This window comes from Notamacropus eugenii, chromosome 1 (assembly GCF_028372415.1).
Source record: "Notamacropus eugenii isolate mMacEug1 chromosome 1, mMacEug1.pri_v2, whole genome shotgun sequence".
NCBI lineage: Eukaryota > Metazoa > Chordata > Mammalia > Diprotodontia > Macropodidae > Notamacropus > Notamacropus eugenii.
Window position 1 is genome coordinate 3,341,503 of NC_092872.1, and position 20,838 is coordinate 3,362,340.

Here is a 20,838-nt window from a genome sequence, read left to right on the forward strand (position 1 = left end):
TGCGTTTTCTCCGCTTTGGTTCTGGATCACTTTGTTGGGTGTCATGAGTGAGCGCCGCTCCAAAGAGTTTCTATTAGTAGCAGCTTCCTTTGCTTTCTTCTTTATTATGGCAAAGTTGAGGCATTTATTGGTTGTCTCAGCTTGTCGTTTTGGTCTTTTTCTAGTGTATTGATTTGAAAGCATTTTGTTCCATGTTTATTTAAAAAGGAAGTTCCATTGAGTATTTTTCTTTGTATTTGTGAACATGATATTTGGCAGTGAAATGCCTTCACTCCCTATTTTAATTTGTAATGAGATTTTTGAATGCTAGAGGTAAGAGAAGCAAAGAAATTTTTATTTTGGCCAAGGCGTGGGAAAAAATGGTGTTGTACAGTTTTGGGGTTCTTACTGGGTCCAGGAGCTTTCTCTTCCATATATTCCATAGTTATTAAGCTAAGTAATTTTATGGCAGTATGATCATCTTAGTATCAGTTGTCTTGAATTTGTAACTACTTTTCCTGAGTTCCTGGATTTTTAAAGTTGGAGATTTATTTTGTGGGTTTTAGGTGATCTCATGCTTTCAGTGATTCTTGGACCCCACTTCAGCCTAAGTAAACCACTTGCAAAATAAAGACCAATTGTAAATATGTGATGTTTTACTTAATCTTTAATCACCATTAGTTGGATTTTATATAAGACCAAATGACTACACAAAGGTACCAGGATGGTTATTTTTATAGATGGTGATTTCATCCTTTGCGGCGTGTTAATGACATTTTTCTAAAGAGTTGCTCCTTGGTAAATCAGGTTTAAGGGATAATGCGTAAGTAATGTATATGTTAAAAAGGGTCAGGCTGAGTAAGGAACTCTCCAGGGCAGCTGGGTGGCGCACTGGACGGAGTCCTGGGCTTGGAGTCAGGAAGACCCGAATTTAAATCCAGTATTAGACACTTACTAACTGCGTGACTCTGGGCACATCACTTAACCAGGTTTTGCCTCAGTTATATCCTTTGTAAAATGAACCTGAGGAGGGGTTAGCAGATCACTCCAGCATCTTTGCCAAGAGAACCCCCAGTGTGGTCTGAAGAGTTGTTCATGACTAAGCAATAACAGAGAGCCATCTTAACTTGACAGGGAATCAGTTCTGACCATGGTTTAACATTGAGTTGTGCTAGAACAGTCATTCCGCAATAGCCATTTAATTTTTTTGTGGTTCTGTTTTTTCATCTGTAAAATAGGCAGAACAGTTGCTGCCATCCTGCAGTGCCTATCTCAAGGGTAGTTGTGAGGATAAAATTAGGTCCTGCTTTGGGCTCCTTAGAGCAAGGCACAGATGGAATTATGAGGTAGTCCCCTCATCTTGGGATCCTAGATTTTGAGCTAGAAGGCACCTTAGAAGCCATCTAGTCCATTTTCATTTTACAGTTGATGAAGTTGGGATCCAGTAGGATTAAGGGACCTGCCCAAGATCACACAGGTAGTAAATCATAGGTTTGGAATGTGAGCCCTGATCCCTTGACTGCAAATCCTCAGTTCTTCTCCTGTACTAGATTGTCTTATGTTGTCATGTTTAATAATACAACAGTGGTGAGCTTACCCAGAAGGTAACTAATAACACTAGCTAGCATTTTTGTAAAACTTTAAGGTTTGCAAAGCATTTGCAAATTTTGTCTCATTTTATCCTCATAGCCACACTGAGTGCAATTGTTATCTCTATTTTACTGATGAATAAACTGAGACAGACAGGTTAAGTTAGACCCTTGCCCAGGCTCATACAGCTAGTAAGTGTTTGAAGCCAGTCAACTTCAGACCTTCTTGACTCCAGGTCCATCCAGTGTTCTTTCCACTTACTACCTCCACAGCATTCTTCATTATATAGTTTTGTTTCATTCAGTTTTACATACTAGTGCTCAGTTTCATTTTTGGAGTCTTAAGTTCATGTTCAACTTTTTTTTTTGGAAAGCTTTTAAAGATGTGTTGACACAGTATCATCGTGGAATAAATGGTGTATGATTAGAAATGTCAGGAAGTTTGACAACTTGAAGAAATTAGATAATGAAATTTATACATCTATTTTGGTAAATATGATTTGCCTCTTGGGAATGGTTGTTTAATAGATCTGTGATTTGAAATGTGAACCTATCAGGGTATAGGAAAATTTGATTTGATCTTTGTATATTAGATGTTAGTCCTGTTGTATTTTAAACTTTTTAAAAAATAAAATCAGAGACATTTGTTTGAAAGAGCTTTGATAAATCCAAGTTTTCATTCAAGTGTTTGTTGGTCAGTATAAAATCTTCATGTAGATGTTTAGAAAATATGACTTAAATACATGTTTGTTATATAGTTCTATTTCTAAGTGATATGTTAGAACTCCTTTGTAAATAATGAAAGTTTATCAGGCTAGACATGTTTTTAGTAACTTGTCTTCTCTCACAGGGGATTTACCAAGAGTGGAATTAGTTACATATGAGCATTGTTTTCCAGTCTGCTATCAAAATTTCACCCCCTAAGTGGTTATTTCTAAAGCTAAAATTATTGCTGAACATAGAGTAATTGAAAGTTCTAACATGATTGTAAGAATTTTTAGAATGCTTTCAGGGATTTACATGCATGAGTCCTTTCATAGAATTGGTATTTTCTGGAAAATTTATATTAACTGGATACCTAACTGAATGTGATAGCTATTTAAAATCATGAAGGGAAGCATCTTATGAGATTAATTTTACCATTTGCATACTTTACTATTTTGCCTGTGTTCTGCTCCCATTTTGGCATTGAATCATGTTGAATGTGATGAAAATAGTAGCAGGAGGAGGAAGTATTTTGGTATTGTTGTTTAAAAATGGATTGAATATACTCTTTTTTTTAACCAAGTATAGTGTAGGATTGATGAGTACCTATGTTTGTGGGATCATATGCATGCTGATAGATTTTTCGATTAGCTGCTGTGTTCCATGGTTAGTTTTCTGTGCCTTTTGATGCAGGAATCATCTGAGCTCTTGCTCAGAAAACCTAGGATCCATTGATGTCATACTTGGTAAGGCTATTAGTAGAGAACGAATAGGCTTTTGTAAGTGAAACTCTGTACTAGACCACATGTTTTCCATGAAACAACAATGGGGCAGCTAGGTGGTGCTGTGGATAGAGCACCAGTGCAGGAGTCAGGAGGACCTGAGTTCAAATCTCACCTCAGACACTTGACACTCACTAGCTGTATGACCTTGGGCAAGTCACTTAACCCCAGTTGCCTCATCCTGGGTCATCTCCAGTCATTCTGATGAATATCTGGTCACTGGATCCAGATGGCTCTGGAGGAGAAGTGAGGCTGGTGACCTGCACAGCCCTCCCTCACTCAAAACAATGTCAAGTGCAAGTCATGTCATCATTTCTCTGATAGCATGGTCTTCTTCAGCAATGAAGGATGAACACACACATGCACAGGATCTTTGTCATGATGTTGGATTCAACGCATATTTATTAAATGCCTACACTGGGCATTGGGGAGACAAAGACAAAAAGAAAACCTCATTTCATGGAGCTCATATTGTACTGGAGATTATAGTAGTTAAACAGATACAAGATCATTTCAGGAGGGAGAGAGAGCACTAAACCTGTAGGGGAATGAGGAGAGGCTTACCTATAAGTGGTGGAACCTGAACTGAACCTTGAAGGAAGCTAGGGATTTTAAGAAGGAAGAGGAGAGAAAGAAATACATTCCAGGTATGGGGGAGACAGTGAGCCTGAGTAAAGGAAGTGCAAGAGGAAATAGAATGCCAAGTTGGTCATCTGCCCAGCGAGTCTGGATCACCGAGGTCATGTTATTAAGGAATAGAAGTTTGTTTTGGGTGTGTCTCGATGCTATGCTGATCAATTGCGTGGTGCTTTTCTAATGTAGCTTCCTTCCCAGCAGGCTGGATGTGTTATAGCTAATAGGAGCAAGGCCGATACAAGGTGTCTCTGAAGTTGGCAAATGCATTGATATCCTTTGGGATCATTCGGTCTCTCTTCCTTATCTCACTGCCAGATATAATTTACAAGATGGAAAGACTGTGAAATAAACCTGGTGTATATACTCTGAAGAAAAGAAAGAGGTTTGTGAGAAAATAATTGGAGTACTTATCAACAAGGAAGACTGTTTTTGTAATGTTTAAAACCTTCTGGAATTTAAATTTAGCAACTCTTCATAAGTAGTCATCTCATTTAAAAATTTTTAGTTTTGAAATTATTTTCCTGTGAAAAGAATTAAAGATATTATGGAAATTCTGCGGAAGAAATGTCCCTGTATGTAATTTAGAAGTTTTTTAAAAAGTACGGTATAGCACAGTATGATGTTTGGATATTGTTGTTTCAGTTGAGAATTGGGTCTTTGGCAAGTAATAATTGTATACCAGTCCCTGGTAAGTTTTGTAAAGTGGTATCAAGAGACTGCCTGGTTTTTCATTTTAACTTTGTTTCCAGCTTGCTTCTTTGACTGTTACCATGCTGTTCAATTGTATTTTCTCTGGACTGCAAATAGCCAGATGTTTGACAAGAAATCAGGTTGCTTAAAAAAAAACTCCCAAACAACAAATCAGTGCTGTCCTTGTATTTATTTGTCCTGTCATTTTATAGCCGTCCCTCCTTTTTTTCTCTCCCTGGGAAGAAAAGAAGATTCTTGCTTAAAACTTTCAAGATTTAAATTTGTCATATTTTCCCCTTACTTTTCTGAACGCTTTATCCTGTTTTCTGACTCCTAAGTACTTACCTTTATTGAAGATCTCTTCTGAATGAAAGAGAACTGTTTGGAAGTTACTCCATAGTTTTGTGCTTCTTTTGGTCTTTTCTTTCGTATTCTTGAATTACTTCCTCCAGAAGATATTCCAACTTGAGAGAGATTTTGGTAGATTGTTTTCATGTTTTCACTTTGTCAAAACTTTTTTCTCTCTTTTCAGTCTATGCTTTTTCCTGCTAATTTTAGTGATGTATCAGTTGCAGTGGTGGAGCATCGCCACTTAACTGATAACTGTATTGGCTGTCTCTGTAGCAATGTCTTGACTGTCTGACTATATGGCATTTGACTATACTGTCTTTAGAACTTTGACTTGCATCTAATATTCTTAAACAATTTTTGAGGTGTGTGTGTGTGTGTGAGAGAGAGAGAGAGAGTGTGTGTATATGTGTGTGTGTGTGTGTGTGTGTGTTGAGAGTACTTTCTAACTAGAAACTATTAAGATGAAGCATTTTTCCCAAACGGACTTGAAGTACATCCTCCTCTGTGACACCAGCTGTTTGATCTTAGGTTAATCTTTAAGTTTAATTTTCCTTCTCTGTAAAATGAATGAATGAGTAAAATATTTATTAATTGCTTATTATATGCAGGACGCTGGGGATACAAATAGAAAGTTAAGACGGTTTCTGCTCTTAGGGCTAATCTTTGCATCCTCTACCTTATCAGATTGTGGTGAGGGTTAAATGAGACATGGAAGCAGAGCGGTTATTAATCTGCAATTTAAAGCTACTTTGGGGGTTCTTTTTTTTTTTTTTTTAGCTCTAATTAGAAACTTTATCACTTCTTGTGAATTTTCCCAATATCTTGCTTCTTAGGATTTCATGAATTATTCTCTCTATATGAGTGCATCTGTTACTAGGCTGAAAACAATCTTTGAGTTTTAAGATTTGCTCAAACCCTTCTTCATTGCTTCATCAGTAACTATTCTAGATGGGAACATTATAATGTGATTGGTGCTATCCTGAATACCATTGTTATGCATCCAGTAATCTTCTTTGCATTTATTTCTTATTATATATTTTTATTAGTTGCTGTTCCCCTATTTGCTAGACCAGTTCTAAGTCTGGTGGTGACGTTAATACTTTGTTTATGCTATGACACTGCAGGTTGGTCTTAGTTATGAGTTATCTACACCAGATTGGACCAAAAACAATTCTAGCTCTGAAAAAGGAATAATTTTGTTATGCTCTTAGCCGTAATTCTTCATTTTGTGAGCAGTTACCTTTTAAGGACTGGTTTCAGTGAATATAGAGAAGTTTTTCTTGTTTCCTATCAAAATGCTAAAGAAAATTTTACAGTGAATCTTACTGTATTTTATTTTAGCAATAGTACTTTATTTATTTATTTATTTTTTAAATTTTATTTTTATTTTTTAATGTTTAACAATCACTGCCAGACAATTGAGATTTTATCCCCCCCACCTGCCCCCCACTCCCCCCTCCCTCCCCACGACTGCATACAATTCTGTATAGATTCTACATATACTTTCCTATTGAGTATATTTTCACTATAGTCATGCTATGTAGTCAGACTAAGATAAATGAAAGAAATCGTATAACAAATCAGAACATGATACACAAACACATACACATACACAGACATGATCTGCTACATTTTGTGAGTGACTTCCATATTTCTTTCTCTGAGTGTGGAAGGCATTTTGCCTTGAGAACCACCTTTGGGATTTTTTTTTTTTATAAGAAGTTTTTGCGTTATTACAAAAATCCAAGTCTACCAGAAAAAACTCTCACACACTGTGGTCGTTGCTGTGCACAAAGTTCTCCTGGTTCTGCTCCTTTCACTCAGCATCAGGTCATATAAGTCCTTCCAGGCCTCTCTCAAGTCTTCTTGTTCATCATTTCTTATGGCACAATAGTACTCCATTACATTCATATACCATAATTTATTCAGCCATTCCCCAATTGATGGACATCCCCTTGACTTCCAGTTTTTGGCAACTACATAGAGTGCTGCTATAAATATTTTTGTACATGTGGGACCCTTTCCCATTTTTATGATCTCTTGGGGATATAGTCCTAGTAGCGATATTGCTGGGTCAAAGGGTATGCACATTTTTGTAGCCCTTTGGGCATAGTTCCAAATTGCTCTCCAGAATGGTTGGATGCGCTCGCAGCTCCACCAACAATGAATTAGTGTTCCAACTCTCCCACATCCTCTCCAGCATTTATCATTTTCTTGTTCTGTCATGTTTGCCAATCTTATAGGTGTGATGTGGTACCTCAGAGTTGTTTTGATTTGCATCTCTCTAATCAATAGTGATTTAGAGCATTTTTTCATATGATTATAGATAGCTTTAATTTCTTCCTCTGAAAATTGCCTGTTCATATCCTTTGACCATTTATCAATTGGGGAATGACTTGTATGATTATACATTTGGGTCAGTTCTCTATATATTCTAGAAATGAGGCCTTTATCCCCGAGCTTAGCTGTAAAAATTTTTTCCCAATTTACTACATCCCTCCGGATTTTGGTTGCAAGCAATAGTACTTTTTGAGTGAAAAGCAAATAAAACTTCATTTCTTCCAAATAACTCAAGTGTTTAATATATACAGTCATTAGTCTTTATAATATGTAGATTAAATAGTTGGACAGTTATTCTGCAGATAGACTTGCATCTATATCAGTGCTCTTAAGTGGTTTATCTGATTTCAAAGATAAGTATTATTTGAGTTCAGTTCTGAACTCTTGATTCCCACTATAACCTTCTTTTCATTAGATTACGCTTTTTTTTAAAAATAGCATAGTAGTTTCAAGAAGCTGAAAAGACTTTTTTAGATTTATACATATGTGAATAAAAAGATAGAAATAATTTCATTTTATGGTTAGAGAATCTGTGCATATATTGCTATGATCCCGTGACTTCTCATATTGCGAGGTGCAGGTCAGATGTGTGATTTGGGAGTTAGCCACCAGTCAGAAGTCGAACCCAGGCTTTCCCATGCTAAGGATTGTTTATTTGTATGTAACTCTTGGTGACTCCTGTGGATCACAGTGGTTTTTCTTGGCAAAGATAGTGAAGTGATTTGCCGTTTCTTTCTCTATTAGATTAAGGCAAACAGGTTAAATGACTTGCCCAGGGGTGTTACAGTTAGTTAGTGTCAGAGACCAGATTTGAATTCAGGTTTTCTTGACTCCAGGTCTGGTCTTCTATCCGCTGTGCCACCTAGCAGAATTGTAAACATATTGGTGGTATTTACTTAGATTATTTCCTGTCATTAACTTCAGTCAAGAAATAGTAAAATATAGGTTAGTATGTGAATAAAATCACCCTGATGATACCCATTTTTTGGGAAAAGCTACTTTATTTGGTATATGAAGTTATATTTGATTATATTCCTTTCTTATAACATCAATCAAAGTATTTTGGGGGATCAGTTGTATAATCATCTTTTGTTTCTTCCTCTCAAATCCATCTTCCTTTACTCACCCCTATCAAGAACATCCTTGGAAGAGAATAAAAAACAGATAATTATCCTAGAACATGCACTTATTTTGTTTTGGTATCTAAAGTACCTCTACTTCACTTTGCTTTGTGTGGTAGCTTCCCAAACATTTTTGATCTTTGGATTGCTTAGGCAAGGCAAAAACAACAGTAATTATAGAACTTCCTATCTGACCTGCTGGTACCTCCTGTGCCAGGCCTGGGGCTTTTTGCCGTTTGATGTTATCCAGATAGAAACTTTTCTGTGGTAACTTTGAGCACTGTTCCTACATCTGTGTTCTCTGTTTTGAGGAAGGATTGAAGGCCTGACCAGCCATTTACCTTAACCTCCTATTTTTGGAATCTGGCCAGTTTTGGGTCAGGCTTTTTAAAACAAAACAAAACAAAAAAAAAACCCACAAAGTTTTCCTAGATCCATAATGACAGCTGAGCCATCAATGTGAAGAGAAATAGGGAGGGAGAAAGAACAGAGGTCTTGTTGGAGTTTGCTTTCCTGTGGTCTCAGATGTATAAGGCAAGGAGAGTCAGAGGATTCCTAGATATTTAATTGGTCTTAACAGAAGCTGTAACATGTCAGTCATACCTTTTTGTTGAAAATCAGTAGACATGTTTCTTATCCGTAATAATATTTTTCTCAAAAGTCTCATGTAATCAAAACTTTGGACTGCTTGTTGCATTTTAAGATATCATAGAATATTAGAACTGGAGGGAACTTTAGCTGATTAGTTGATCAGCTTTGGTTGATTGCTAGTCTGATCCTCTTATTTCAGGGTGAGAAAACTGAGGCTCAGCGGAAGAACTATTTCTCAGATTATAAAACTAGTTAACGGCAGAACAGGGGTTGCCAATCTAATACTTTTCCCACTATATCGTAAATGGAGTTCTCTAAATTGGCCAAAGTATTGGTTAGATCAGTGGGAGTCCTAACAAACACCTTCTTGACTTACTTTTTTTGGCCTGTGCTTATTTATTATATTCCTATTTCCACAGGCCAAGCCATGACTTCAGGATCAGTGCACGTGGACTCCAAAGCTGAGCTCACTACCTTATTAGAGCAGTGGGAGAAGGAACATGGCAGTGGGCAAGACATGGTCCCTATCCTCACCAGGTAAGCTCATTTAGTGTTCTTCTTTACTAATTTGAAGACTCAAAAGTTCTGATATTAGACTTAGTTTAAGAATGTTTTAAAATTTTGGCCATTTATAATTGAAATATATTTTAAGTTGAAGAAGTGCTAGTAGTGTCACATGCTAATTATATAGATAGCAATTATTTTTAATATATACATATACACACACTATATTTTCATTTAAATGATTTCAAGGCATTCTTTGCAGTGAGATTGAGAAGTAGAGGTCAAGCCAAAGAAACTTGTCAGCTGAATGTTCCAAGAATGCAATCACTGAAGCATAGGGAAATATAATAAGGTTGTTCTCGGTGGCAAAGCAATAAAGGGAAGACTCGTTTAAAAGCTGGAGAAACAATATGTAAGGGATAAAGAGGAAATAATCCTAAATAACAGTTTAATGATGAATGTGGTGGGCAGAATTGCCTCCCTCCCCTGCTTTATCATTTACAAAGTATTTTTTTTCCAACTTCCCTGTGATAAACATCAGTTGCAAAGGAGAACGGAGAGCTATTTGTTGTAGGATATTTCAGGGGCAGCAAAAAGGAATGATATGTCTCAAGAGAATACTGTGGGAATGAAGAGTAGATTACAGATTTTAGCTGTGGAAGAATGGAAATTCAGAAGTAGGCATGATGTTTAGATCATTAATGCAATCAGCTTAGTGACATATGTGTTTTGAGCACCTACTATGTGTTCAACTCTGTGCTGTGTGCTGTATACTAAAGAAGTGTAAGCCAAATGTTTCCCTCAGGGAGTTAACATATTTGATGATATCAGGTTGTAACAGTCAAGGAATAAGACAATTGGTGATCTAGTGTTAAAATTATGTATTACTGATTATAAGGACTACTGCAGTTAAGAAGGAGAACTTAATTAGGCAAGTAAAAGTTACATCATTTCCCTAGGCCTCATTTTTGATATCTGAAAAATGAGAGAATTGAATTAGATCTTTAAGATCTTTCCCATCTCTAAACTTCTGTGGCTGGAGGAATCTGGAAGCGATATAATATTAAAATGGTCCATATTTATTTAGTGCTTAATATTTACAAAATAAATTTTTCCCAGAAGCCCTGTGAGGTAGGTTGGGTAAGTATGTCTTGTCTTCATTTTCAGGTGATGATGTTGGCTCATAGAGGGGAAGTAATTGCACAAACTAGTAGTTGTCAGAAATATGATTTTAACTCAAGTCTTCTGACTTAAGTCTAGGACTTTTTTCATTATACCACCCGGATTTTCTAGTAGTCAGGGAAGGCTTTGTGGAAGAAGGTCTTGAGATATGACTTGAATGGGCTTGAAGTTAGGGAGAAGGGGGTATGCCATGTCAGAGGAAATAAAGACAGTAGCATTAAAGTGGGAACGAGCATGATTTGTTTATGGAGTAACTAGAGATTGACCGAGCTGTAGCAAGAATTGCATTGCAGAATAGTAGGAAATAATATGGGATCAGTAGAGTTGGATATGTTTAAAGGAGGACCTTGAAAGCCAAACAAAGGATTGTAGAGTTGGTGTAGTAGCGAGCCATTGGAGGATTTTGAGCTTGTTATGTTGAAAGATAGTGTTTCAATAGGGTTAGTGTGGCAATAGTATAGTAAGATTAATATAACAGGTTGAACCTAAAGCAAGGGAAACTTGCCAGGAACTACCGTAGTAATCCAGGTATGAGGTGACCTAGACTGGTGCCAGGGGGACAAGCTAGGGAATTGTAACGGTGCTGAGATAAGAACTTACTATTTATTTTACAACTAATGGGCCATTTACAACTCTTCTACTTTTCTCCATATTTGTACGTTTTGTTTGCTTTTCTATTATATTTTTTCCGAACAGAAGAAATTTCTTTTTCTGCAACAGTTTAGTATCCATTTAATTGTAGCTAATCTAAAGTGGCAAGAAGACCAAGTAAAACCAGATGAAGACGCTCTGTTAGCTAGAACTACAATGTATCTAATGAGTAGAATACTAGAGTACATTGGAACAAGATTACACAATAACGTTGGGTTTTAGTTTTTTTGTTTTTGAGATGACCTGTTGTTTCAATTGGTATAGGGAACTTCCATTGACCAGACTCTCTCTCTCAAAGGAAATAGGCATCAGCTTTGCAACACATAGTTTGAGAGGCATGGTATATCGTGCTGGCCTTAGAGTCAGGAAGACCTAGCAATAAATAGCTGACATTTAGGTGGTACTTTAAGGTTTGCAAGATACTTTACATGTATTATCTTATTTGATCCTCCCAACGGTCCTGTGAATAGGTGCTATTTTTAAAATCCTCATTTTATAGATGAGGAGATGAGGGTGACAGAGGTTGTTGAATGACTTGCCCACAGTCACACAGCTACTAAATGTCCTAAGGCAGGATTTGAATTCAGGTCTCCTTGATTCCAGCTTCACTATTTTATATATAATGCCATGCGACTTCTTATGATTTAGGCACAAGTTACATCTTTAACATATACTATCTGTATGACCCTGGGTAAGTCACCTATTCTCTCAGGGCCTTAGACAGCATTGAGTTAGATTGTTTTCACTATTTGTTTGCTAGATTAGCAGTTATGGAGACCAGGGAACTTCTCAAAGATCCTACTGTATTGTTTAGCTTTTTGGAGATTACAGTACTCTTCTGGTTCAAATTTTTCCTGGACAGATTTCTCTGTCAGTTCTTTGTTAGCAGTGGATAAAAGAATATAGAATAACTCTTGGAGAGTGAAGTTTTTGTATAACAGAGTAGAGGATCATTTGTAATCTCCGAGATGTAAAAGGTTCTCTCTTTTAACATACAGGGAACTTGGTCTTAGGGGGTGGAGCTGGAAATGGGATGCTGGCATCTGATCTGATCACTGTAAATTCTGGACTTTTTGCAGACAGTAATCATTTGTTTTGCAGTAGGAACAGAGGTAATCTGCATATTTGTTGGCCATTCTCTTTGCGCTTTTATTCAAAGTCTCAGTGACGAATGCTGGACAACTTTTTTAGGGCACATTTATATATCTGTGCCCTGCTTCACATTTTCTTTGCTTCTTGGTGCTTGGTAGTCTTGGGGAATTAGAACTCTGGTTTACTGTAACTTCTTATGCTGATTGACCGTTAAGTGCCAAGAGATGCCCTCCATAGCGTTCGTCATGGAATTATAGCATATCAGAGCTGGAAGGAACCTTAGAACTTAACCGGCCAGTCCCCTCAGTCTTTAATTTCACTGGTTGTACTTTTTTTCCTTCCTGAACTTGACCCTTTGGTGTACCAGTTCAGCTCTACATCATGTTGTGTTCTACTCTTGAGTCCTTTGTCCCCTTTTTCTATCTTAGATCATGCCCTGCCAAGGCCCAGTCTTGTGTAACTCCCACAATCTGTAGTCTCCTCTCCTAATGGTGTGCTGCAGAACCGAGCTGAAGAAAATCACAAATTGTGCTGACTGAGTTTCCTGCAGGTGTATGTTACATATTTTCATTTGGGCCTTCGCTACAGAAAGGCAGTCCTTTTACACCTACCTAATTAATTCACAATCCCATTTACCACAGCAGCTTTATCAAACCTTTTCATTACTCCTCAAACCTCCCAAGTTTTCCCCTTCCCTCACTTTCTTGACTGAGAACCTTGCTTGATATTTCATTGATAAATTTGAGGCCATTGCCTGAAAGTTCCCTCTTCTCCCCTTCTCTTGATGTCACATCACTTCGGTGCTTTCTGCCCACTACACCCCTGTCTCACATGAAGAGGCCGTCCTTCTCCTTGCTAAGGCAGACCTCCTCTGTGCGCCCGCTGGATCTCCTTACTTCTTCTTTGCTCAGTCAGCCTTCCTCTCTCACTAATGCTCAGTCTCTCTGTAATCACTTCTGTATGTGCCCATTTCTTCCCCATCCTCAAAACCCCACCATTTGAACTATCCATTCTCAGAAGCTCTAATTCTATAATTCTCCTTCTTGAGAAGGCAGTTGGCAATCAGTGCTTCCATTTCTTTTTCCTTCACTGTCTTCTTAACTCTTCACAGTTTGACTTCCAGCCTCATCTTTCTGCTGAACCTCTTTTCTCCAAAGTTACCAATAATCTCCTAATCCCCCGATCTAATGAACTCTCCTCCATCCTTATCCTTCTTGACCTGTCTTTGGCCTTTGGCACTGTTGATTGCCCTCTTCTCCTTCACAAGTTCTCTCCTTTATCTCTAGTTTTTCACGACAGTGCTCTCTTCTGGTTCTCCTCCTACCTGTCTTGACAGCTCCTTCTTTAATCTCCTTTTCTGAATCTCTAAGTTCCACCTGTTAACTATGGGTATCCCCCAAGGCTCTGTCATAAACCCTCTTCCCTTTTTACAATATAATGTTTTTCTTGGTGCTGTCCTCAGCTCCTATGGTTGTAATTATCATCTTTGTGCAGATGATTATCAGGTCTTTTTATTTAGCCCTTACCTCTCTCCTGACCTCCAGAGTTAACATTTCTAGCTGCCTATTAGAGACTTCTTGCACAGGATGTCTTATAGCAATATTAAAATTCATCATGTCCAAAACTGAGCTTATTATCTTTCCTGCTCAAACCCTCCCTTCATTTTAACTTCTTAATTTCTCTTTCTTATTACTCCTCCTAGTCACCTGGGCATGCAACCTAGGTGTCATCCTTGACTCCTCACTTACAAACTCCCCACCCAGCACACACATATATACAGACTATTGCTGTAACCTGGTTAGCCTCTGCCTCAGGTCTCTTTCTACTCCATTCCATCCTCCAGTCAGATGCCAAAGTGATCTTCCTAAAGTGCAGGTTTGACCATGTCATTCCTTTTCTCAATAAACTCCAGATGCTCCCTGTTGCCTCCAGGACCAAAATCCTGTTTTTAACTTTTAAAGCCCTTTATAATTTGGTCCATGATCCAGTGCCGCCAGTATTTTTGCCATTCTTTAGACACTCCATTTCCTGACCCTATCCATGCCTCTCCCTCTTCTTGGATTCCCTGGTTTGCTTCATGTCTCTATAAGAAATCTGCTTTCTACCAGAGGCCTTTCTACTTCCCACTTTTCTCTCCACTTTGTCAGGGGTTACCTTTGCAATCTTGCCCTGTATAAACTTTGTTTACATGTAGCTTTTGCATAATGTTTCTCGCTTCAGAGTGCGAGCTCCTTGAGGGCAGAAATGGTTTTTTGCCTTTCTTTGTATCTCCAGTGCCTAGTATCAAGGAAGCACTTAGATACTTGTTAACTGATTAGCATTGCTCCGGTAGTGCTAGAGTTGGGACTTGATCAGTTTTCCCCCTCAAGGACTGGTGACCAAAGCATCTTATGTCTAATGTTGGCAGGGGCCTCAGAAATCATTTAAGACAATTGTTTTGTTTTCTAGATAAGGAATCAGGTTCAGAGAGGTGAAGGGACCTGGCCAAGATCACACAGGAAGTAATCAATAAAAATGAGATTTGAACCCAGATGCTTTGATTCTAGAGCCTGTCAGTCATTTATTGCTCTTTCTGCTCTACCAGTTTGCTATCTGCTTTCTCCTACTTCTTGCTGCCTCATCATCATTAGTAAAACCCTGAAACTGTCTGCCCCTACTGTGTATTTTAAAAAGATAAATCAAATAGCATTTTCCTTTGTTTGTTTTTAAATCTAGTAAACCTAAGATTAACATAATGTTTTTTTAAAAAACCTTTTAAAATTATTCTCCTAGTGAAAATGTGTAAGCACTATTAACAATAACAATTAGCATTTACGTAACAGTTTAGGGCTTGCCAAGTGCTTTGTGGTGCAGAGGACAGAGTGCTGTCCTTAGAACCTGAGATCAGATCCATTCTGAGACACTATTAGTTGTATGACCCTGGGAAAGTCATTTGTCTCAGTTCCTCATCTGAGGATGAAGAGAAAACCCCAAGTGGGGTCATGGAGAGTCAGACATGATTGCAGCAGTTGTGTGTTGTAATAACTAATGCATATATTGCTTTAAGGTTTGCACTTTTCAGATGTTATTTCATTTGATTTTCACAACAATTTTGTAAAGTAGATGTCACTATTGTTATCTCCATTTTACAGATCAGGAAACTGAGGCTGAGGGAAATTAAGTGACCTGTCCTGGTTCACACAGATAGTAACTGGGTGAGGCTGATTTTTGATTTCAGGTCTTCCTAGCTTCCAAGTCAAATCCACATTTCTCTACACCACAAAATATAATGGCAGAATCAAGTTCATCAAAAGAGATTTTTATGGCTCTCTTGTTGTATCATGTGCAACAAGATGCAGTAGTGGATGTAACTACTTTTTTACTTTAGTTCTCATTTGCCAGAGCTAGAATATCTGGGTTTTCCAGAGGGATTTATGGAGTCTCCAGGGGTAAAATGCAAAATTTGTTCATTGTTTTTTTCTTCCTCAGTTACCTATTCCATGTAACAAGAAAATCGGTAGTACCTGAACAAGCAGCTTTGGACTTGGTAGTCAGGAAGACCTGAATTCAAATCCTGCCTAGGACACTTCCTAGCTGCGTGGTCTGGGGGAAGTCACTTCACCTCTGTCTTACCTAGTTTTATGCAAAATGGGAATGATATAGAAGCTACCTCCAGGTAGAGGATAAAGTGAGATAATATTTGTAAAGTGCTTTGCAAACCTTAAAATATTCTATAAATGCCAACTGTTATCATATGAATATGTGTACACAACAGATTAACTAACTTCCTTTTAGTTCTCTTGAATTTCAGTATTTGCAGAAAAGGGAATTTTTTCAAAGTTGATGTGGCAAAAGGCACACAAACATGCAGGCTTGATGGGGAAATAATTTGTTCAGAGCTCCCCACAAGGTTTTTTGCAACATCACTTACCTATTTGTTTCATAAGATAGGCAATATAGTTTCTGTGAAGGAAAATACCTGTATTTAGGTATTTAGGAAGTTAGGAAGTTAGCAGAAGTTGTGTGGGTTGGCTGAGCAGAGAAAGTCAGAGATAGTGACCACTGGAAAAGCTCTTTTGTGGGCAATTCACTGGGTATTGAGACTTGAGTCTCATGTAGCAGGTATGGTCTGACCTCCATGTTGTTTTGTTTCTTACCGACTCGCTTGGTTCTCAGGAAAATGTGGTAGCACCTTAATTTGAAGAGACTGTGCTGACAGAAGTAGGAGTAATGCTGCATCAGGCTGTCTGAAGCTGTACAACTCTGGATTCTCTAGTTGTGGGTCCACCCAGTTAGTGTTTCAGCAGTTTTACGGGGTCGTGGTCAATAGGCCCTTGACCTGGAAGGGCGGTGATCCCCAAGAGACTCTGCTGGAGTTTGAGTTTCAAGTGTTTCTTTACTAGTCTCCCTCAGCTTCAATTTTTTGATATGTTTGCAATTCTTTTGTCATAGAAAAAATGTGATTGTTCTTAATTTCTGTTTGCAGTTTTAGACCTTGACTTGTGATTCTTTTCCCTGACTCTTGGGTTTTTTCCCCATTAGTTTCCTTTTCTTGCAGAAAGAGTTATTTGGATATGCTTCTCTTGCTTCACTGTTCAAGTGCTTTTCAGAGTATTGACGTGTTTGCTTCAGTGCTGTCATGCTTGTGTTTAAAAGGAAGGGACAAATCCTGTTTGTATTCCATTGTTCTGGTAGGCTACTATTTCATGAAAGGTATTCACATATAAGGAAATTTCCCCTTTTCAGTGGCTTTCTTTTTGCAATATGATTTCAATCATTCAACAAGTTTGTTAAGTTCTTGCCATTTCAGGCACTGTGCTTGGCTCCAGGGATACAGTTAATAAGAAGGAAATGATCACTATTCTGAAGGAGCTTATGCTGTAATTATTTGAATGCCTGTCATAGGTGAATTTGGTACAATTGTCAGTTTATGACTAGAATGTTTCTCTCCTTTTGTATTAGGATGTCAGAGCTGATTGAGAAAGAAACTGAAGAATATCGTAAAGGAGATCCAGATCCATTTGATGATAGACATCCTGGTAAGACTGTTTACTCATTCTTGTGTCAGATCTTCGTAAAATAAGAAAACTGCCAATGGAAATAAATGTTTTATATTATTAGACTGCCTTTTTCCACTTATTTCGATTAGTTCAGATCATATTTACGTTACCCAGTTTGTTTCTGAGGAAAATGAGAGTATCTTTAGACATTTGAAAAGTTTCTAGAAATCTCAATTGCACACTTCAGATAATCCCCTTAAAAGTGCCCTGCTAAAAGTATTTTCACTAATCCAACAATATGTTGTTTATAAGAAACACATTTGAAACAGGGGGGATGCACACAGGGTAAAGGTAAAAGGTTGGAGTAGAATATATTGTACTTCAGCTGATGTAAGTAAAGCAGGGGTAGCAATCCTAATCTCAGACAAAGCAAAAGCAGAAATAGATCTAATCAAAAGAGAGAAGGAAGGAAACTATATCCTGCTAAAAGGCACCATAGAAAATGAAGCAATATCATTACTAAACATGTATGCTCCAAGTGGTATCGCATCCACATTCTTAGAGAAGTTAAGGGAGTTACAGGAACAAACAGACAGCAAAACTTTATTAGTGGGGGACTTCAACCTCCTTCTCTCCGAACTTGATAAATCTAACCTCAAAATAAACAAAAAAAAAGTTAAGGAGGTGAATAAAACTCTGGATAAGGTAGGTGTGATAGATCTCTGGAGAAAATTGAATGGGAATAGAAAGGAATATACCTTTTTCTCAGCAGAACATGGCACATATACAAAAATTGACCATGTTCTAGGGCATAAAAACCTCACAATCCAGTGCAGAAAGGCAGAGATAGTCGATGTGTCCTTCTCAGATCATAATGCAATAAAAATTGTATGTAATGAAAGGCCTTGGAAAGATAGACCAAAATTTAATCGGAAGCTAAATAATCTAATCCTAAAGAAGGAGTGGGTTAAACAGCAAATCATAGAAACAACAACTTCATTCAAGAGAATGACAATAACGAGACAACCTACCAAATCTTGTGGGATACTGCAGAAGCAGTTCTTAGAGGAAGCTTTATATCTTTGAATGCCTCCATGAATAAAATGGAGAAAGAGGAGATCAATGAAGTGGACATGCAGAAAAAGAACAAATTGAAAATCCCCAAATAAATACTGAATTAGAAATACTGAAAGCCAAAGAAGAGATTAATAAAATTGAAATTAAGAAAACGATTGAACTAATAAATGAAAGAGTTGGTTTTATGAAAAAAACCCAATAAAATTGATAAACCTTCGGTCAATTTGATTAAAAAAAAGAAAGAAGAAAACCAAATTACCAATATCAAAAAAGAAAGGAGTGAACTCACCTCCAATGAGGAGGAAATTAAAACAATAATTAGAAATTACTTTGCCCAACTTTATGCTCATGAGTTCGACAGTCCAAAAGTATTCTCACTCCTTTCTAGTTTCTGTTTCCTGGCTTCCTTGAAGTTCCAGCTAAAATCCTACCTCTTATAAGAAGCCTTTCCTGACCCTCCTTAATTCTATTGCCTTCCCTCTGTTGATCATCCCCAATTTATCCTGTATCTGTCTTGTTTATACATAATTGTTTGTATGTTGTGTTTCCCATTGGAGTGTAGCTTGAGAGCAACAACTGTCCTTTGCCTTTCTTTGCATTCCCATTGCTTGAAATGCACAGGGCTTAGTGCATAGTATGCTCTTAATAAATGTTTACTGCATGACTGACTATGAAATACTTATGAAATCCAGTTTTTTCAGCTTATTTTTTTTGCTTCCTCCCCCTCTTGCTTTTCTTTAAAAAAAAAAAAATCGATATCCTGGGTCTCCTTTGAGCATTCCGACTATGTAGAAATAATTGGAATGGCTAATTCATACCTTTGTTGTGCCCTTTTGTCTTGTTAGGTCGAGCTGATCCAGAATGTATGTTGGGCCACCTCTTGAGAATACTCTTCAAGAATGATGATTTCATGAATGCAGTAGGTTTGCTTTTTCATTTATCTTTTCTATATATTATGGTCAGCAAAGATTATAATTTCATTATCTTTTGTAATAAATTTACTTTAGTGACTTAAGTTGCACAGAGTGGAAATTAGAGGGGATGGGTTTGTTTTATATGATGTTGGTTTATTTAGAAGAAAAATATTAAATAAGCTTTCCTGGTTATAGATTTGTACTAGTTTTTCAAGAAGGTGCTCTCATTTGTCTTTAAATTTGTTCAACTTCAAGTTGATCCATTGAGACACTGCAAGGTTCTTTTTCAGTTTACTAGATGTTTGATCTTAGCATGTGGGTATCTACTTCACTCTTCCTATTCCTGAGGTTACAAGGTAAAAGAGAGTAATGGAGGAAGTGTGGCTCATTGTAGTCATTTTTAAAGAGTAGACATCTCTCTGTAAAAGCATTAAGTGAGAGGTGTCAGAAGGTTTCTTTTTTTTTCTAGCACAGTGTCTTGTTTTCAATAATTATTTGTTTGATTTTTTTTTGCTGTGGTCTTTGTTGTGAATTGGAATTATTGTGAAGCACGCTGTAAAGCACGAAGTTTTAATTATTCTGTCCTTTTTGTAAATCCTGTTATATAAACTTTTTTGGAATTCAGAGACCCTCGTTGTTGTTGATTAGTCACTGCCAAGGATCTGGTGACATATAATGCCTCTTCCAGCTCTTGTGACTGACATATATGATGACTGGGGGGGAGGGAATTTCTCTTACTTGATTGGCCCATTTCTCTTGAATATCTTTTACTTCCGTAGTCACTGAGTGGTCATTTCTTAAAAGTTGTAAAGCACAATGCAAACCTTAAAGTGCTGTGTAAATGCTAGTATAACAATTAAATTACTATTATTAACAACAAATTCTGGGAAAAACTACACACAGAAAAGAAAAATTTTTAAATGAGAGAGAAGTAATGAGATGACTTACTTTGATATTAAACTTATTAAACAATTAAACATCATGTAATTTTTCTCTATATAAGTATGTCATGTTATTATATTTTGAGGGCATTGTTGTCAAAGCTCCATATTCTTTCTTAACTTCCTCAATGCTGTGTGCCTGAAGGCTGCCTATGGTAATTGAAGGGTTAGGTATTGACTGAGAGTGTTCTGTTTCACAGTTTTTTGAGGAAGGAATTTATTACACTGCCTTAATTTGCCTAGATTGAATTCCTCACTAGTGCTCCTCCTGTATTTCTACTTCTAGTTGGTGAATGCGTATGTGATGACAAGCAGAGAGCCTCCTTTGAACACTGCTGCTTGCAGACTCTTGTTAGATATCATGCCTGGGCTGGAAACTGCTGTTGTCTTTCAAGAAAAGGTACGTAATTTAAGGAAAGGTGTTTAACTTAGGAATCTCTAAAATTCTATGCCACTGTGTACTTTAGGACATAATGGACACAATTTATGCTTAAAGAAATCTGTTGCTCTGATATTTTTAGAGACATCACATTAAAAAAAATTATAAATTTAACCTTTAATAAGACTATTCAATACAGACAAAAACAAAAATTTTACAGAAAATTGTAAACTGTTAATTTATTTAATTGTTTAAGAAGTTTAATATCATAGTAAGTCATCTCATTATTTCTCTTTCTCATTTAAAAATTTTTCCTTTCTGTGTAGTTTTTCCCA

General features: G+C 37.1%; 1 protein-coding gene across 6 annotated transcripts in view; it reads left to right on the top strand.

Moving 5' to 3' along the window:
- DCAF1 (DDB1 and CUL4 associated factor 1) overlaps positions 1–20,838 on the top strand; it is a 102,822-nt gene that overhangs the window by 31,076 nt on the left and 50,908 nt on the right. For all 6 annotated transcript variants that reach the window (XM_072650430.1, XM_072650432.1, XM_072650436.1 and 3 more), the window contains exons 2-5: positions 9,204–9,321; positions 17,155–17,231; positions 19,115–19,188; positions 20,411–20,524. In XM_072650430.1, coding sequence (XP_072506531.1) covers positions 9,212–9,321; positions 17,155–17,231; positions 19,115–19,188; positions 20,411–20,524 — 375 coding nt within the window. In that variant the 5' untranslated portion in view covers positions 9,204–9,211. The remainder of the gene's footprint in view (positions 1–9,203; positions 9,322–17,154; positions 17,232–19,114; positions 19,189–20,410; positions 20,525–20,838) is intronic.